Source organism: Eurosta solidaginis, chromosome 5 (assembly GCF_040869045.1).
Source record: "Eurosta solidaginis isolate ZX-2024a chromosome 5, ASM4086904v1, whole genome shotgun sequence".
Lineage (NCBI taxonomy): Eukaryota > Metazoa > Arthropoda > Insecta > Diptera > Tephritidae > Eurosta > Eurosta solidaginis.
Window position 1 is genome coordinate 170,925,176 of NC_090323.1, and position 20,258 is coordinate 170,945,433.

Consider the following 20,258-nt stretch of genomic DNA (forward strand, 5'->3'; position numbering starts at 1 on the left):
GTGTTGTGGAGAGCAGCTTTTCATCCACGTTGTACTTTATGTACACATCTATCAGCTTCTCAAAGATTTTGAGCAGAAATGATGTTAAGCTTATGGGTCTATAGTTGCTGGGATACACGTGACCGATCTTCCCCGCCTTTGGTAGAAAAGCTACACGAGCAGTTCTCCAAGAGTGCGGTACATGATTTAGTCGTATGCACCCATCGAATATTATTTTAAGCCATTCCACGACCGCCTTACTTGAGACTTGTAGCATGGCCGGGAATATACCATCTGGGCCCGGCGATTTAAACTTAGAAAACGTCTTCACTGCCCACTCGATCTTGGTATCGGTCACCAAGCCCGGCACTACTAGCTCCGTGATCGAAGTGTGAGTGATGTCTGCTGGCTCCTCTAAACCGCCTCCCGATGGGAAATGTGTATCGAGAAGCACCTCAAGGGATTCCTCACTATTACGTGACCATTCCCCGTTCTCTTTCTCTATTAGTCCCTGGACTATGTTTTCCTTTGCTAGGACTTTTTTCAACCCTGCTGTTTCGCTGGAGCACTCTATGTCCATACAGAAACTTTTCCATGACTTTCTCTTCGCCCTGGTAATTTCACGCTTGTAGATCCTCAGTAGATCCCTGTACTCGTCCCGACACGCTTCGCTATCCGCGTTCTTTGCGAGCTTAAACATTTCTTTAACCTGTCTTCTTAGAAGACCCAACTTATTGCTCCACCATGGCGACTTTGCTTTTCCTCTGAATCTTCTTAGAGGGCAAGCTTTGTTATACGCAGTCATAAGCGTCCATGTTAGGAATTCATTCGACTCCTCCAGTTCCTCTACATTAGCAACCTCTTTGGGTTGTCCCAGTTTTGTTTCTACATGTTTCTGGAATTTAGTCCAGTTCGTTGACCTAGGGTTTCTAAAGGTTCCTCCCTTATCTACCCTCTTTAGGGGGATGTTGAAGCTGATATACGCATGGTAGGAGAAGGATGGTCTATCAAGAACCATCCAATCATACCTTGATATATCACGCTCGGAGCTCAATGTAATATCCAGAACATTGCTGGATGTTGGACCAATGTATGTAGGGACATTTCCCCTGTTGGTTATCTGAAAATTGGTTTGCAGGATGTAACAAAACAGAGATTCGCCTCTCTCGTTCGTATCTGCTCTTCTCCACGCATTGTGGTGCGCATTTGCCTCTGCGCCTATGACCAACCGCCCTTTGCGCCCTTCCTCCTGTACTAGCCTTTTACACTCCATCGGTGGGACCTCCGCAGCATGGGCCATCTAGCAGGACGCCAGGATAAATGCCTGCTTATTCTTTTGCCACCGCTACGGGATCCTCAGTGGTGTAATTAGGCAGCATATATGAATGAAGCTGTTTCCTTACCATTACTACAGCTCGCACCCGTCCTTCCGTTTGCGCGTAGTAAACACCAAACCCGCGCGCGCTAAGTCCAGAAACCTTTCCTCCCAATGAGACCCACGGCTCCTGGATCAGCGCCACGTCAAACGAACCCTCCTCAAGGGTTAGGAGGAGTTCGCTCGACGCCACTGTAGTGTGTTGGAGGTTTATCTGTAGGACTCGCAGCACCATTGGGCTGTTTGTCCCCCTCCAGCACCTTCGTCTTGACGTCGTCGTCCTCCCCTTGCCCTTTTGGTTTAGAGTATTCGAGGCCCCCTTCAGCCTCTCGTGACTGTTGTGCCGGGTGTTCCTCTGTGCGAGTCACAGCACCATTTAGCGGTTGGTCCTCTTCTAGCACGTTCGTGGTGACGTCGGAGACCTCTACCTGTCTTTTTTCTCGTAGGCTTTTGAGGTCCTTTTCGACTTCGCCCACCTCTAGCGTGTTAGGGTTTTTATCCTCGGGACTTCTTTTCCTGAGTCGCATGTAAATTTTGCCAGTGCCAAAGGACATTTTACCAAGCTGCGTGTTCAAAATATCCTCCGCCTGCTTGTTTATTTGGAAGATGTAGAACTGACCATCCTCGGTAGGCCGAGATACAGTAAGTACCTTCCAATCCTGTGTCGGTATGTTCGAATTCTGATTCTGCAGAAGTCGCAGTGTATCCTCCGACTTCATCACGCATGGTATCCATACCTTAACTTTTAGTACCGTGGGGATTTGCGCTTTATCCACCACTTCGCGATGTTGTCGCACGCTATCATCTTCACACCGTTATACCATCCCCCGAATCAAAGGTTGGAAGGGGCTTACTTGGTTGTTCCCGCATCATCTTAAGCATTAAGCTAATAAGCTTCCTTTCCACAGATTTCCACCTTTCAGTAGTCATTTGTCCGAAAGGACTGCTACGATCAACCAACGCCACAGTCAGTGACTGCTTCGCCACATCACTCATCTTCTCGGGAAAAGCAGTAGTCTAAGTGTTATCTCCCTTTGGCACCTCCGAGAAAGCCGGAGTCTTAGCGTTAACTCCCTTTAGCGCCTCCAAGAAAGCCGGAGTCTTAGCGTTATCTCCCTTTGGCTTATCTCCTACTTCCTTAATTGGAACTTCCCTCTGACTCGCATCTTTCGAGGTAGTTGCTACCTCGCTATTGGAGCCCATCTGTCTTACAGCTTTGGGCCTACTTGTCTCGTCTATGCGACTGCCCTGCCTCGCGGCTCTAGGACTGGGTCCTTTCTGCCTCTTGAAAGCAGGCTTGTCGCCTTCCGCCGAACGTTGCCTCTTCATTCTGCCATTCGACGCTTCTTCCTCCTCGTACCGGTTGCAGAACCGAGGGTTTCTCGCAGCAAACCTTTTGAACTGCCTTCGACCTACTTCTACCGCTTCATGGGCCCATTCCAAGCGCTCGATCTCCACTTCTGTTGGGTCGACCATTGCTCCCAAGCGTTGAACAATTCTTAGTGCTGCACGGTACTGCGAGAGAGCTATTTTACTTCCTCTGCGCCGTACCCTTCTCCATTCTTCTACTCCGTTTTCATTTGTGTGCTTCTCCAGCACGGAGTTCATTGAATCAGCACTACTCTCGCTCCCCGAGTCCGACGCATCGCTTAATTCGTATTTGTCGTCCTTGGATTGCGACTCAGTCCTCCTCTTTACATCGTCCTTATTACAGTCAGTTAATGAGTCGTTCATCTTGGTCGTACGACCACCTGCCCGACAAGGCGGGCTCAGCGGTCCAGTATTATATACGGGGAAAGAACCGTCCGCCACAGCAGCGCCCCTTGCTGTGGTAAGGCCATTAATACTTCCCGAGATGGCCCGGTATCGGGAAGGCTCCGTTCGAATACAGCCGAATTTATCCCCTGGCTGCAAATCGTCCAATAGGCACGGTCCGCATAACACCCTGGATTAGGGGGTTGGCAGTTGGTCACCGACATCCCGCCGCACTCGTATGAGGCGAAACGGCGGAGATGTCAGTCCTAACCAGCTCCGCCTCATAGACGGGCGTTATGGAGTCCGGCTAAGCGCTCACACCTACGACAAGTTGCCTACCCTAGTGACTAGAGAAAACAAATAAGAAACTCTACGTTCGGAAAAAACGGAACATTATGCATTTAGTATGCTTTTGTTGTTTGTTTATGCGGTTAATAATATTATAAGGCTGCGGAATAATACATATGAATGGGATTCTATTCTGAACTCATTTTCATTCAAAAGAAGCAAAAAGGATATTCTTAGCTCAACCGTATCACTACTGAGGTAGAATATCAGTAAAATGTAGTTTGATACCATAGAGTTAATGCAAACTTTGTTAAGGTTAGACCTTTAGAAAAGGTGGGCGTGGTCTTTAACCGATTTTGATTATCTACACTCTGTCTATATAATTTGGCTAGGATAGTGTAGTGTCTCTGCTAAATATTAATGTAATATCTTTAATGCTTTTGATTTACGGCTTGTTAAACTTCCAAATTTTAATTTGGTCCAAATCTTAGAAATCCCCAGTATTGTGAAAATTCGCCCTGTCGCGCGTATGGTAGTGGTTTTCTACTTATTTTTATAAAGGTCTAGATTTTAATATTATTATTATTTTCGACATGAACTTTGTGCTGAGGACGTCATGCGGATAAAAGACATATCAAAGACTTCCATTTGATACAGTGGCGTGGACTTATTCTACCAGTCTTACTCTTAGGTTTTATTAATTTTCCTATCAGAATGCTCAAATAGCAGCTAGTTTCTTGAAAGAAAGAAAATTGTTTTACAGATCCGACAATTATTTGAAATACGTAAAAAAACAATTTACAATGTCTAGGCAAATATCACCTGCATTAAAGATATGAGGACCGTGCTTAGCTAGTTTCTTTATCTTAAGCTTAACTTAAATAGGTAGAAATGCGCCCTCCCACTCAACAGCGGCTTATTGTTTACATAATTTTAAAAATCTATTACATATCAAGCGCTAAACATTTTGATTTATCCCACGCAGGCCATCACAGACTTTTTTACATTTCACACATAATTTCCACACATACCCCGGCAAAGACACGCGCAATGAAAGTAAAAGTCCCAGGAAATTGAGCACTTAAATGCATCATCGTCCAATTCTGTTATGCAGTAAAAGCAAATCAAGCAATAAATTGAAAAAGAAAACAAAAGACGGTTTTAAACGCCTGCACATTTCGTTAAGCTAAAAAAGCAATAATAATTTGTTTGCATCACGTTCAATGAACGCGTCAATACAGTATTTAATGTTATTGTTATTGTTGTTGTTGTTGGTTATTTGATAAACATTTGATTGCAACATTTACGGCTGCAGCGGCAAACGTGTTTTTCATTATTCATTCTTTCACTTTCAATGTCAGCAAAAGCAGTAGCAACAAATGAGGAAGACCTTCAACTTCAAAGCACAACAGTAAAAGCAGCAACAACAACAAAAAAACTTTGTTACTGTGACTGTGACTGTGATTTTGTTTTGAAAAAAAAAAAAAATTTATTGAAAAATAGAAACAAAAGATTCAAGCATCGAACTTTATGGCAACGAAAAAAGCAGCCAGCCACTTTAGCTATATTACACTTGACAGTGCTTTGTTTTCGGAAAAGAAATCGAATGCTTGAAAAAACAGTTTATTGTGAATTAAATTTGAAATTTAAGTCAACGTACGTTTGCGTAGCATAATTTGAAAATCGTGACACCCGCGCGAAAAAAAAATAAATAAAAATTGGTAAAGTGTAATTCATAAAAATAAAAACCAAAACACTGTGATACTGCGGGCGAAGGAAGCGCGAACGAAATGAAGTAATTGAAAAATATAGAGTTAAAATACTAAGAAGCAGTAAAGTGTATAAATGTATGATTATGTTTTTATAGACGCTATTGACAGTGTTGGACAACAAAATAGAGTCGTTTAAATTTTTCTTATCTAATATGGAAAATTCTCTTGTCACAGAGTTTGTAGTTAACTTCTTCGAAACGGCTCGAGCGATTCTCATGATTTTTTGAGCATATTGAGTAGGTCTAAAAATCGACCAACATCTTTTCTTCATACCTCTAAATGGTAAGGGTGTGGACCACCCCTTAATTTTTTTCTTTAATAAAATTTTGTTGTTCAGATTGGGACAGTGACTGGGACTGAAAATAAGAGATGGAGAAGAATAAGCACAACTAAAGATAAGCGAAAAGAGGGAAGAAGAAAGATGCTGAACAAGAGAAAACATTTTTTTTGTTCAGTTGGTACTGTGACTGAGAATAAGGGATGAAGAACTTGGGAAAAGTAAAAAGAGGAAAGAAGAAGAAGAATAAGAAAGAGATAGACTTAGACGGATTTATAAAGATATAAATATAGGGATAGACACTTTTTAAAAGCTATGTAGATATATCAAGGTTAGGGCAGAACAACGTCCTCTCCCAAATATATTTTTCCCACTTGTTGGTTTTTATTTTTTGTTTCGTAAACCAAGTTTTCATATATATTAATTTATTGATATATATAGCTTTAGTTTATCGACTTTTATCGATTAAAGCATAAAATTGTATCGTTTTTTATCGTGCTCTTTACAGCTTGGCCGAATTTGACATGATACAAAGTCTTCCAGTCGATAAATATCGACCTGTCAGATGTTTGCGCATTTTTATCACTCTGTATGACATTTCAAACGGCGGCCACTGTGGTGTGATGTTAGCGTGCTCCGTCTACCACACCGTATGCCCTGGGTTCACACTCCGGGCAAAGCAACATCAAAATTTTAGAAATAAGGTTTTTGTAGAAGTTTTTTCTCGCAGAGGAAATAAAAACGTGTCCGTTCGCTTGACAATATTTATTCAGAGTACCGTTTGAAAATTGGTATGATCTTATGTCTAATAGTTACATGCATAAATACATAAGGGTTATATACAACTAATATGTCGGTATGAGTTTAGGTTTGCAGAGTTGCATTTAGAATGTAACAAACGCTCCCTCAAACCAAACTCCATATTATCAAAATTACATTTCAGATACATTACATTTGAATTTTTATTAATTTAGAAACATCAGAATGCTTTTGCTTTCCCAAAGCTTTAGTGAGAATATCTGCAGCATTTTCATTAGTCGAAACATACTTCACCACGATTTGTTGTTCTTCTAACTTTTCACGTATATAATGAAACCGTATGTCGATGTGCTTGCTCCTCTTTTGGACCATGGGATTTTTCACCATAAATAATGCACTTTGATTGTCACATAAAATAGTTGTAGGCCTTTCTATGTACTCATTGAATCCAATTTCGCTAAGAAGACTTCGGTGGAAAACCAGTTCTTTCGCCCACTGACACAACGCTACATACTCGGCCTCCATCGTGCTTAGTGCAACGACAGGTTGCTTTCGGGATTCCCAGGCTACAGGCCCACCAGCGATCAGAATAACATAGCCCGTATATGATTTCCGGTCACAACTATAACTGCCCCAATCGGAATCTGCGAAACATAAGAATTCTTCAAAATTAGTAGAAAATGTTAATTTACCATCAGGATTCTTCCCCAAGTATCTTAATACGTGTTGAGCGGCATTCATATGTTCATTACGTGGATGCGCATTAAACTGTGACAATTTGGATACAACATAAGCGATGTCTGGCCTTGATATCACAGCTAAGTACATAAGAGCAACCTTTGATAACCATTTGTTTGCAGATCGTTACACTGCTTATCAAATTTCTTTAGCGCTGTACCAGGAGCCCATGGAGTCGCCGCTGGCCTGCAGTTTACCATTCCCCATTGTCGAAGAATATGATTTCAGTACCGCCTTTGATGAATAGTGATTTCACCTCTATCACCAACGCGTTCAATTTCCAGGCCCAAATAAAATGATATCGGGCCACGATCGACAGTCTCAATAAATTTGTTTAAATTTGATATAATATTCAATATCTCATTTTTGCTCGAACATGCCAACAACATATCATCAACATTTAGACCAATAAGGTTGATGTTATCACCATCACCACGAATATAAACGCTTGTGTCGGACTTGCACCTCACAAAGTTCATTTTCAATAAAATATCTGTTGCCTTGCGATTCCATTCGCGACCAGCTTGCTTTAGCCCGTACAAAGCTTTTTTCAATTTACGCACCTTATGCGAATTAATCGGGTCCTCAACCATAGGTGGTTGCAGCATGTATACATCATCATTTAGTTCACCATTTAAGTAAGCTGATACTATGTCAACATGATTGACCAACAATCTATGTTTTGCAGCTAACGCCAAAATCAAACGTATTGTTGAGTGGCGAACTACCGGTGCAAAAGTTTCATACCAATAATCCACATTATATTTTTGCGAGCACCCTAATGCAACTAGCCTGGCTTTATATTTTTCAATGGAACCATCGGACTTTCGTTTCAATGCAAAGACCCATTTGCACCCAATCACATTTTTGTTGTTTGGCTTTTCCACCAACTCCCAGGTGCCAATACGCAACAACGCTTCATATTCTGCTCGCATTGCTGCTTTCCAATGCTTTGCATCGCTTGAGCTCAAAGCTTCAGCTACCGAATCCGGATTTTCAATTACCGAGTTCAACATCTCAGGACCAGCCTCAGAGAAATACACCTTACGCGGTCTTCCTACGCTGCCCGTGCGTACTATTTTGGACGCCCTTGCTTTCGTCCGTAAACAATTTCTACCTCTTCTTCACTCGAATTTTCACTTGCGTCTTCGACGTCGTTTGCATTATTTTGCACACTCACCACGTTGTCTGCTGCTGCCATGGTATCAATATCGCTCAATTTATTATTAGGAATTACTCCAAAATCAATATAAAATGGTTCCTCGTAGTTTTCGTCATTCCATTTAGTTTTTTCAAATGAGTCCTCAAAAAATATTACATCGCGGCCGATTGTAATTTGCTTGGAAGTCATATCAAATAATTTATACCCTTTAGTTACATCATGGTATGTGAAGAATTTCAGTTTTTTGCCTTTTGGTAAAAATTTACTGCCTCTTGGTTTTGGGCCTTTTTGTAGAACCACCACATCACAACCAAACGTTCGAAGGTGCGATACCGTCGGCTTCCGCCCATGCCATTTTTGATATGGTGTCACATCACCCAACACTTTCGTAGGTGACCGATTTCGTACATATGTCGCCGTACTAATGGCTTCTGCCCATAATGCTTGTGACATACTCGATGCATTTAGCATACACCGCCCCATTTCCACCAGGGTCCTATTGGCCCTTTCAGCAACACCATTTTGCTGTGGGGTATACGCTACTGTAGTTTGATGCCGAATACCTCTCTCGGCGAAGTATTTCTTAAACTCAGCGTTAATAAATTCTTTTCCGTTGTCACTCCTTACCGTTTTAATCTGGCGGCCTGTCTGCTTCTCCGCTGTCGCAGCAAAAAGTTTAAATTTCTCAAATGCTTCCAATTTCTTGGTTAGGAAATACACCGGCATGTACCGCGTGAAATCATCGACAAATGTAATAAAATAAGATGCTCCACCGATCGAACTAGTCCCAATCGGCCCACATAAATCCGTATGTACAAGTTCTAAAATGTGTTTTGTAAAAACACTACCATACTGCAGATATGGTTTGCTATGAATTTTACATACAACACATGTGAAACAGTCCAAAGACTTCGGTATTTTCACATTAAAACCATTTACCATATTCAAGTTTGATAATTTATGTAAATCTCGTACATTTAAGTGACCGAACCGTTTATGCCAAGCGTTGGCATCATCACTGATTACACCATTTATGCTTTCGACTGCTGTACTTGCAATTAAATCTGCGAAATAAATACCGTTCGTAAACGAAGCAGTCAAAACCGTCTCTTTATTACTATTTGTCATTATAGCATTTGATCCAGAAAAAGTAAATACGTTTCCACTCTCAATAGCTTTGCCTATGGAAAAGAAATTAGAGTGAAGGCCTGGAACGTACCATACGTCACGCAATTTAATATTGGAGTACTTAGTTCTCAATATTACTGTTCCCTTCCCATGTGCATAAATGCTTCCACCTGATGCTAATACAATCTTATGCTTTTGGCGACTAAGAGAGCTGAAGTAATTAGCATTTTTACACATGTGTGAAGTCGCACCACTATCAATAATCCATCTACTGCTTAGCTTAGTTTCTCCGTCAACTAATGACCATGCTTTGTCGCTTGATGCATTATTATAGCTAGCATTCGTGCACTGAGAGAGAATATGGCCTCTCCGCCCACATCGATAGCATTTAATGTTTTTTGACTTGTTATTTTGGATGCTCTTATTTCGCATACCAACCTCTTTTCGTTCAATGTTGCTGTTGTCGCCATCACTTACACTTCCTCTCAAGTTGCTGCTGGCGCTGCCGCTGGCGCTGGCGCTCCCGCCACTGCTGCTGTTGACTCTGAATTTTCGGTGCTTGTCATTTACAGAAAAGACGCTTTCACCGCTGTCTTGCCGGACTCCTTGCCTACGTTCTTCCTCTAAAATTTTGGAAATAAGTTGATCGTAAGTTGGCAATGTATCGCGGCTCTCAATCGCCACCACAAAATTTTCCATTTCGTCCGGTAATGAACAAAGTAATAAAACAGACAAAAAATCACCGTTTATTGTCATACCAATTTCCTTCAACTCATCTACCGTAGAACTAAACTCATTTAGTCGAACCGAGAATTTTTCGCCGCTTGTAAATTTAAAGCGCACCAATTTTTTGAATAAATTTACTTTTCTACACGCTGTATCAGACTTATACAGAGCAAATAAAGTATACCATGCACTTTTCGCTGTTCCAGAGTGCTTGATATGTATAAGTTCACTGGGTTTAACAGTAAATGTAATAGTAGCTAGGGCCTTTTTGTCGATGCTAAGCCAAACCGCCTTTCCAGCTTCTTCTTCTGGACAAGCATCCACGACTGCACTCCATAAATCCAATGTGATGAGTAGGCTCTTACCTGGATAGACCACGTGCCATAGTTATCGCCATTCAGTTTTTCTACATTCGCGATCGAATTAGACATTTTAATTTAATAACTTTATTTATTTAAACCGATATATTAATTTAACTCTTTAAAGACAAAGAACCAGAACGATTTCTGGGCCCATAACCTTTGTAGAAGTTTTTTCGCGCAGAGGAAATAAAAACGTGTCCGTTCGCTTGACAATATTTATTCAGAGTGCCGTTTGAAAAGTGGTATGATCTTATGTCTAATAGTTACATGTATAAATACATAAGGGTTACATACAACTAATATGTCGGTATGAGTTTAGGTTTGCAGAGTTGCATTTAGAATGTAACAATTTTTCAATTAGAAGACAATTTTTCTAAGCGGGGTCGCCTTTCGGCAGTGTTTGGCAAGCGCTTCGGGTGTATTTCTGCCATGTAAAGCTCTCAGTGAAAACTCATCTGCCTTGCAGATGCCGTTCGGAGTCGGCATAAAACATGTAGGTCCCGTCTGGCCAATTTTTAGGAAAAATCAAAAGGAGCACGACGAAAATTGGAAGAGAAGCTCGGCCTTAGATCTCCTCGGAGGTTATCGTGCCTTACATTTATTTTTTTATTTTAAAACATTTCAAAATTATCAATTATATCCGAAATGTTTGAATTTACATCTATCTTAGTTTACTCGCTATAGAAAAATAATTGAAAAATTTGTTTTAGATTTAACAACTTTTTTTCTTTTATAGGACTATGCGAATTATATCCATTTGAAATTTGTTATCAAGTTTTATCGATTTTTATCGGGTTTCTCTTAATGCAATTCATTACCGAAAAAATATCAAAATGTTTTAAAGTTTTAATAAAATCGACATTTTGGTCAGCCGTTCTTTTCCGATATGTTTAATTAATGGTTATACTCTTAATTTTTTTAACATCTTGATTTCCAAAAATTTCCGCACTTACAAAGGTTCAAAATCCCTTTTTGTTTATATCAATCATTCGATTTATCAAAATTAACGATTTAATAATTTTTGTGCTTAAGGTTTTTTATCGATTATTAGATGGACATTGTTTCACTGCATTTTTACATAAATTTGTATAAGAGGAAAAAAACATTCCTTAAACATGTTTTCTTTATAATACTTTTTCTTGACTTTGAAAAATTCTCCAAGACCTTACCGTATTTCACATAAAATTTTATTTAAATTAAACGAGGTTTTGCTGGCTCAAAACATTTTTATTTATTTCTATTGTTCGGCCGGTGTGCGTCTAATCCTGGAGAGGTGGGCGCACCGGGTCGATCTCAGCGGGAGTAAGCGGGTTGGAAATGAAAATAAGCAAAATAGACGAGATTTCTCGTTATAATATATGTGATTTATTGGGTAAATGTAAAACTAGCAATAGTTACAATATTACCTGAATAAACGCAGAAAAACGGCAGAGATCGCAGGCGGCAGATGTGTACGCGTTGGCTGTTGAAATCAAAGAGGCCGGTTGTATAGCAAGCTACAACCGTTGACCCGCAAAATCCTCCGTTTTGGAGGGGAAAGGCACCCACACATCAACCCCGACATGCATATGCATGAGTGCTGACAAAAAGCACACATACACGTGCCTGTACATGCATGCACATGCATGAGGGCGATGGTGTGGGTGGTTATAAATTAATTCGAGTATCGAGTATCGATTTGCAGAGTTGCATTGGGGGGGTCGCAATCAGATGCGGAAAAGTTAGGCATCCTGCCTAAACATGCCGGCCCCCCTTGCGATACGCAACATCGTTTTTCGCCAATGACCTCCGCTGAAACGAGAAAAATTATTATAAGACTTACACACTAAACTTAATCTAAGTGAAGAGTTCGTCTGCGACGCAACATGGCCGGGAATCCCTTTCGACTTGCTTAGCATGCCACCTGAGCTAAGATGAAAGAATTAGCGGTTATGAACAGTGAAGTGAATATTTCTTGCCATTGAATTATACATAATTCTTAAATATAGAAATTCAGAATGTAATATGTGAATTGTCGATGGCCAGTAAGGCTCGACGAAGAGGTCGAGGTCTCCGTTCCAGAGTGGCACCATTGTTTTTTATTCTTTGGTTTTTTTTTCGGTCCGGATGGAGAGGCCGAGGTCTCCATTCCAGATTTGCGGTTTTTTTGTTGGTTGGACGAAGAGGCAGAGGTCTCCGTTCCAGACTGAAGGGTTTTGAGGTTTTTCTGGGCTGGACGAAGAGGCCGAGGTCTCCGTTCCAGCGTATAACGTGGTCGTCTCGCTCTCAGGGCGACTGTGGCATTTTATGGATGTGCCAGGGCGAGTGGCCGTGAGGTTGGTTGGGTGATGCGCGTTTTCGCTGCAGCGCATGTATTTCGTCAGTTGTGTATTAGATTATTACCCTACAAAACCTACCCACGCCCATGCAAATGTGACTACGAATATAACCTATCACCGTAAAATGACTAGTCAACTGACGTGGAGTGACGAGAGCGTTTTTGCAAAGTAGTTAGTGCTGTGATTTCGAGCAGCTTATGTATTTCAACAAAACCAGCAAGATTGCGGTGTGTGGGAGGTTGGAGCGGACGTGATTCCAAGCCACCCGCGAAAAATTACTTGGTTTCGTGATACGCGTGGTGTTTTATTAACAACCGTACTTTAAACTATATGACTAAACCGAGTTTAAAACGAACCGGAGAGGTTGACGACGGTATTGATTTAATTTTGTGCGACAGCTCATGACGAAGAGCGAAGATCGTAATTAAATTGGAAAATGTACCTACTGCCGGTGCTTACATGCAGATTGGCGATGCGTTCTTCATGACGCGTTCTATCTGCACGTACCATTATGCGAAATGTACCATGCAACTCTGTCGTGTATTTCTTGGTTAGCTGACAGCTGGTATGGTGAATTTGTGGTGTGCGAGTATATATATGTATACATATATGTATTTGCTTGCCCTTGAAACAAAAACTAGGTCACTGGGGTAGTAGCACACTAGGCCGGTAGAAAAGGTTGACTTTCCCAATTTCGGGACTTTGTCGTGTCGGGATTCTTTACTTTCGGGACTCGGATGGTTTTTGCACCGAGCTCTTATAATGACCTTTTGTGATATTTGTTGTTGAAAAACAACAAGTCCTGCCCCCCAGCCAGAAAACAGTACCCAAAAAAAAAACGGAAAGGGTAAAAAAAAACGACAACAAAAAAAATGTCTTTGTAAAAAAAATGTTAAATTTTTTGTGCAAGGAGAGGTTTGTTTTTGTTTTGTTTTCCTCCTTTTTTTTGAATTCATTTGTTATGGATGACTGCTTGGTACTGCAGTAGATGCCCGTATTGGCAAAAATACAAAAGACGCGTCAGTCCCGATTGTGATGTTTTGTGTGGTTTTCGGTACTTATTTTGTCCATTTAATGTTCGGTATCCGCCCTTAGTCTGACAGCACTAATGAAGCTGCCGTGGTTATTGCGGGTTGCCATCCAGTTGTTTTCCCGTAACAGGAATTTTCCAGGATACATGAATGCAGGATTGTGGTGGATACATTACCCTCACCACATTGTTATTTGGATTTTCTAGCTGTTTAAATGTAAGTATGTCGGGTTCCTCACTGATTTTTAATAGTTTTTTCTAATGGGTTTTTTTTTTTTTTAGATGGAACCGATGCAAATGCTTCTCGTGTGTTTGGAGACTGGGGGAGAGGAGCCAATCCAGGTGGTGGCGGATGTACAATACCCGGAGCGGCGGAGGGGCTCCTACATTTGCCACGCGCCGGACGAGTTGGTGCAGCAGGCGGTGGAGGAGGTGTTGCGACAAGTTAGGCCCTGTGTGCTCCGGGCCCTGCAGACGCCTCTGGTGGTTAAGTTACGCGGGAGCACCACCGCCTGGTACGCCAGGTTCCATAAGGCGCACGAGAACGTGTTGTGGGAGCCGCAGCCAGCACAGGGTCCAACGCCTCAGGGGGGGTATCGATGTCGTGTGTGCCAACGGCATCTTCGGTCGTTTGGAGGCTTGATTGCCCATCTTAATGGGCATATGCAGTTTTACCCGTATCGGTGTTGGAGTTGCCCCAAGCGGTATGCGTCGTCCGCAGCGCTCTCCGTGCATCGCCGTCTTCGCCACTGAAGTGGGTTTCTGTGCCACTCAGTTACGGCTGTGAAGTAATTTAATTTAATATTTGTTGAAAAAAAATAATAAATGGATTTATATTATCATTCATATGCTTTCGGCCTGATTAGTTAGGTTGGGGGGGGGGGGTTCTTGTGATTTAACCTTGTGTTGTCTTCTCTACTCTTAGACAGACGCAAACAAGAAACGCACCATTGGGTGGTCGAGTTGGGTAACATGGCAACTCTGTCGTTTCTCGTTTTCTTGTATGTATCATACATACATACATACGTTGGTTGAACATTCCATTATAGAGAATGAAGCAAAAACAAAAATGAATCGAAAGATTTATTTTACCGGTTTTGCTTCAATTCATGTGGAATTTTACGCGTTGCTGGACAAAAAAGGTAAGTGGTAAAATATTTTGCAATAATTTTACTGAAATAAATATTTTTTATGTTATTTCAGATTTTAATGCATTTTCTTTTATTTTTCAGGTGACGGGTGGTGGAGATCCAGACCAGTGGATGGGTAAGTATGCCGGTATCGTTCCGTTTTTAGTGTTTTTCAGGTTACCGGCATTGCAAAGGGGGTGCTCCAACTGCGGCGTCGGCCGCGCTGTCAGTTGCCATACCTTTGCGATGCCCCTTGACGTATATATTAATGTATTTTCTCTTTATTAATTAATTTTTTTGTCTTTCTATTTTCCTTTTAGGTGACTGGCGGTGGAGATTGATGATGATGATGATTCTTTGGATAATAGCAGCCCACAATGCTTACAAAATCTCACCAACAGTGCAAATAACAATAATACGCAAAATCTAAATCTCAATATGGATCCCATGCATAGTCCTGCCACAGCAGTTGCGCAAATACAAACTTTATTAGATCGACGTGTTATTGAAAAAGCTTTACAGTTGCTGATACCTATACAAAATTAGTTGGATCGTTTGTATCGTCCTCATCTTCATCTAACCCACCCATATCCTCATCTCCATCTAATGAAAATTGATATGAATCTTCATTATCTGAATCATCAAAATTTGCTATCATCGGTTTGACAGGTTGAGTTTTTTTTTTTTTCGCTACTACTACGGAATTAAGTATACGTGGTGCGGGCTTATCAGACGAAATACTTGAGTTCACTTTATTACTATTAGGGGATGAATTGGGATTAGTTGGCGATGATTTTGTTTTGTTTACGAATTTGGAAAATTTTTGAAAAAAGGATACACATCTACTGCTATGTAACTTATTAACTTCTTTTAAAATAACGAAAATAACAGGGAGAAAATAACCATTAAAATTCGAAAATCCTTTTTGTTGCTATTTTCATACGCGCAGATGTATATCCTTTTAGAGCTAATAACGCAATGCTTCAACTAATCAGCGCTTATACAATCTAATATAAATAAAATGGAAATCATTAATGGTACTTCTCTCACAATATCGACGGCTGACTGGAGAAGATTATCCTATCTCGATTGCCGCCATATCTTATCTGATGTGTTGAATATACAGTTGTGTTCACGACAATTGTAGCACAAATTAAAATCATATTTTATGATATTATTTCGCCCTTTATTTCATTTCGTTTATTTTAGAAGAATTTCAATTTAGTTCTATAACGAAAACTATGCATACCAATTTCAGAAAAGTTTTCAAAAATATTCGAAAATTCCACAAGCATTTCAAAATTTCAAAAGTTTTACAATTTCGAAGTCGCGCATTAATTATTCACAATTTTCAAAAACGTTCCGAAATCGGCTTGGACAGTTTTCTTAAATTTGTTACTTAAATTAACGAAAATAAGTAACAGAAAAACCTCCTCAAATATTAAATTTGTTTGTTGTATTTTCGTGCTCCCGGCTGTATATTAAGTCGTTTTTGAACCAAATTCTTAGATAGATTATTCTTGTAATAATTTCTCTTCAATCGCTTGCTAATATAAAGCATTTTCGGACCGGCAGACCAGGCTAAGGCAATCTTCCAGTACTACCGATAAGTATCAGATTTAAATTATTTTTTTTTTAAACTTAAAGTATGTGATTGAGAATTTTCGGAGTTGGTGGCTTTTTGTTGACGTGGTCATAGGACTTCTAGGCAGGCGAACATCGCCACTTGCTTTTTTAATGGGCGGCACAAATTTGCGACGTTCCGGCTTAACAGGAGAATAGTCATCAGGTTTTCTGTTTTCTACCAAAGCGTGATCATCTGACATATCGTTGTCATCTAATTTCTGTGTTTTGTCACTTTCCGAAATTAGTACATCTCCTTTTTTATTAATTATATCGTTTATATTGACTATTGTGAAAGTGGGCGTAGTCTCAAAATCCTCTATAGTTGTTGAGAGGGGTTCTGCTTCTATTGCTTTATTTTCCTCAATACTCTCATTTGTTGATTTACGCTTGACTGTAGACTTTGGTATCGGCTTCGTAATAGCAGATGACGCACTTCGACGTTTTGGTAAAGACAGACGGCGCGCATGTTGCGTTTTCTTTGGCATTGTTATAAGAGTGCGTGATGTTGAAGTTGATGTTTGTGTGGAAGATTTTGCTGTAGTTTTAATATTACTATTATTACTACGCACAGTTTGTAGAAATCTAGGTTGCTGCGTCATCCTCAATGTAACACTGTTACCATCCATTAATGTACGCTTTTCTATAATTCTTGTTGTTGTATTTCGTTTTGGTTCCTCCAATAATGCAAGACCATCCGTTTTTAACCTAATTATTTTTCTACCATTTAGAGTTTGCCGTTGTTGTTGATTCGTCTTTCTCATAAGCATAGTAATCTCGCTGGAATTTGAAGTTTTATTACGTTGTTGCTGTTGTTCATTATCTCTACCGCTTGCCACATTTGATGATGACTTTGCTAATAAGAAGCGTTTCCGCGCGATGCCCGATACATCTGCGTCACTATCGCTGCTATCTAAATCATTACGAGCACGCTTAACACCTGCCATAGGCTCAATCGAACGATTTACATTAGCAGCAAAGGATTTTCTGAGAAGTAGCAATTGTGAAGGCTGACTTTTTTGGGCGACTGTAGACGTTGGTCGTGGCGTTGTTGTGATAGTTGGACGTGGCGTGGTAGAGGCAGTTGGACGTGGCGTTGTAGAGGCATTCGGTGGCCCAATAGGAGTTTTGCGTTGCTGTGGTTGTTGTTTAACTCGCTTTATGGGGCGTGTGGTGACAATTTTAGATTCATCCGAAAAATTAGAATCGCTATCTTTAGCAATTGCACGATACATCTTGTCTAGCTCATCTTCTAGATCCTCTTTGTATGATTCATCGTTTGAGTCGTCATTAAAAAAGTCATCTGAACTGCTTGTTGACGGCTTTCTCTGTTTTGTGAGAGTTGTTGATTTTTTTTTGATGCCGTCCCACCGCAAACAATTGGGATATCGATGTCGTGGTTCTATGAATTGTGAAGTTACCAAAACATCATCGAAATTGCTGTCAATTTTGTCGTCTACAAAAATGTTTAGCCAGCGGAATGCGAAGTGGTTCTGTACAACATGAACGCAAACCTATTCTTGACAAGAAAGAATTTGCAGGCAGCTCTTCAAAGACAAAATGCAGCCGCAGCTTTTGCTGCTATGGGTGCGAATAGTGCTGCCGCCGCTGGCGGGTCTATGTTATGCACTCATAATATGAGCGGCAATGCAGTTAATGCCAACAACCCTGATGCACCATCCACCTCAAACCCTGCACCCATATTTTCTTACAATATGACATTACCGGAAATGAGACAAGCTATTTCAAATAATACGGATGTACCAGTACCACCTTTGCCCTTTCATCTAACTTTTGCCGATATGCAACAAATTATACGAAATGCTAAACATTTCCAACATCAAGAAAACCAACTAATGAAAAGTGTACAAACTCAGCCAGCACAAACGCTCTATTGCTCGCCAGATATGCCAAAAGTTGAAGATGAGGAGGTATGTATCTCCGAATAAAATATTCGATTGGTATGCCAAATGTTTATTAATATTCAAATGAGTTTAGGACTCTTATGCACCAGACCCGAAAGATGATGATGAGTTTACACTCGTAATACTCCAAGTCATAATACTGATGAAGATTCGCAAGAGCTCCAAGTAAACAATTTCAATCCAAATGCCCATACGAACGAAGACTCGGGTCGTGAATCGTAAGTCAAATTTAATGCATATGTAGTAAAACCAGCGACCTTCGGGGAGCGGGTGGTTTTTATTTGTATTGTGTGGCAGATTGGGGATCTGCGTCAGGATTGTGTTGGCCTCGTTCGGGGGAACGAGAGCAGGGTTATACGGGTTGTTGGCCTCGTTCGGGGTGAACGAGAGCTGGGTTAAGCGGGTTGTTGGCCTCGTTCGGGGTGAACGAGAGCTGGGCATTAAGAAAGATAATAGGCTGAACGCCTTTAGGTTCTGTGGCAGATCGGTTCGCCCTTCTGCGTTAGGCTTTTATGATGTCCTCGTTATGGGATAACGAGTGAATGGGATGGTTTCTGGTGTCCTCGTTATGGGAGAACGAGTGAATTTGGGTTTGCTTTGGAAGCTTAAGGGTAGAATGGGCTGAGTCCATCTAGGTTCTGTGGCAGATAGAGGATCTGCGTTAGGTTAGGGTAGATTTTGAAAAGAGGGATGGGGAGGAAAGGAGGGATTGTTAAGAGGAGCCCGTGGTCCTCTCACAATCGATCTCCGTAGGGAGAAGGATCAGTTTGACCAAAGGTCGTCTGACTTGACCCTTCTCGGTCATGAGGTCGACTACACGTACTCGGTTATCTTCGCCGGGGTGTACATTGACGACTCGTCCTAACCTCCATTCGTTGGGAGATAAGTTGTCCTCTTTGAGGACGGCGAGATCTCCCACTTGTATGTTTTCTTTGGGATGCTTCCACTTCACTCGTTTTTGAAGTTCGGATAGATATTCCGCCTTCCATCGCTTGCAGAAAGTATGATGGAGGGCTTTGAGTTTCTGCCACCGATTTATCATCGAGGCAGAGCTTTCACTAGCCTCCGGTTCTGGCGGAGCCAGTAGGTGGCTGCCCGTTAGGAAATGTCCTGGGGTTAGTGGTTCCAGATCCGTTGGGTCATTCGACCCTGGACTAAGTGGGCGCGAGTTGAGGCACGCCTCAATCCTGCACAAAAGGGTTTGGAACTCCTCCATGGTGTACTTATGGGGAGACGCGATCTTTTTGAAGTGGCTTTTGAAGCTCTTCACTCCCGCCTCCCACAAGCCGCCCATATGTGGAGCAGCGGCGGGAATAAAATGCCAGCTTAATGCTTGATGATTGTACTTTGAGACTGTTTTGTCTCGGCTTTCTGCCAGGAAGGCTTTAAACTCGGATCGTAAAGATCTTGACGCTCCGACAAAGTTTGTACCATTGTCGGAGTAGATGTTTTTCGGACATCCTCTTCTCGCGATAAAACGCGCAAAGGCTGCGAGAAAGCATGGAGTACTAAGGTCACTAGTGGCTTCTAAGTGGATGGCCTTAGTGGAGAAACAGACAAAAAGGCATACGTAGCCTTTTGACAGTCGACATCCCCTACCGCGGTAGCTTTTGATGTCGAAAGGCCCCGCAAAGTCTACCCCGGTATTGGTGAACGCGCGGGTAAAAGTAGTCCGTTCGCAGGGAAGGGTACCCATGAGTTGGGACTGCGCCTGTTTTCGGTGAATAGTGCAGGTTTTGCAATTATGAATGGTTGCCCTAATCATGGTTTTGATGTTAGGTATCCAGTATTGGGTGCGTATCAGACGCAACATGAGTTGATTTTCCCCATGCAGACTTTGTTGATGAAACATTAGGACTGTAAGACGGGATAACCTGCAGTTGTATGGGAGGAGGATTGGGTGGCGTTCAT

General features: G+C 41.4%; 2 protein-coding genes and 1 long non-coding RNA gene across 6 annotated transcripts in view; 1 reads left to right on the forward strand and 2 right to left on the reverse strand.

Annotated features, from left to right (window-relative positions):
• The window catches only part of LOC137233768 (CCAAT/enhancer-binding protein-like), a 463,673-nt gene that overhangs the window by 397,695 nt on the left and 45,720 nt on the right, over nucleotides 1-20,258 (reverse strand). The window lies entirely within an intron of this gene.
• On the reverse strand, nucleotides 11,951-18,124 carry LOC137252934 (mucin-2-like). The gene is made up of 2 exons (XM_067789066.1): nucleotides 18,107-18,124; nucleotides 11,951-17,915 (listed from the first exon to the last, which is right to left on the reverse strand). The coding sequence occupies exons 1-2, from the start codon at nucleotides 18,122-18,124 to the stop codon at nucleotides 16,419-16,421; spliced, it is 1,515 nt and encodes a 504-aa protein (XP_067645167.1). The 3' UTR covers nucleotides 11,951-16,418.
• The window catches only part of LOC137233769 (uncharacterized), a 72,887-nt gene continuing 70,846 nt past the window's right edge, over nucleotides 18,218-20,258 (forward strand). The window contains exons 1-2 of the long non-coding RNA XR_010947556.1: nucleotides 18,218-18,353; nucleotides 18,421-18,565. This is a non-coding gene — a long non-coding RNA (uncharacterized lncRNA). The remainder of the gene's footprint in view (nucleotides 18,354-18,420; nucleotides 18,566-20,258) is intronic.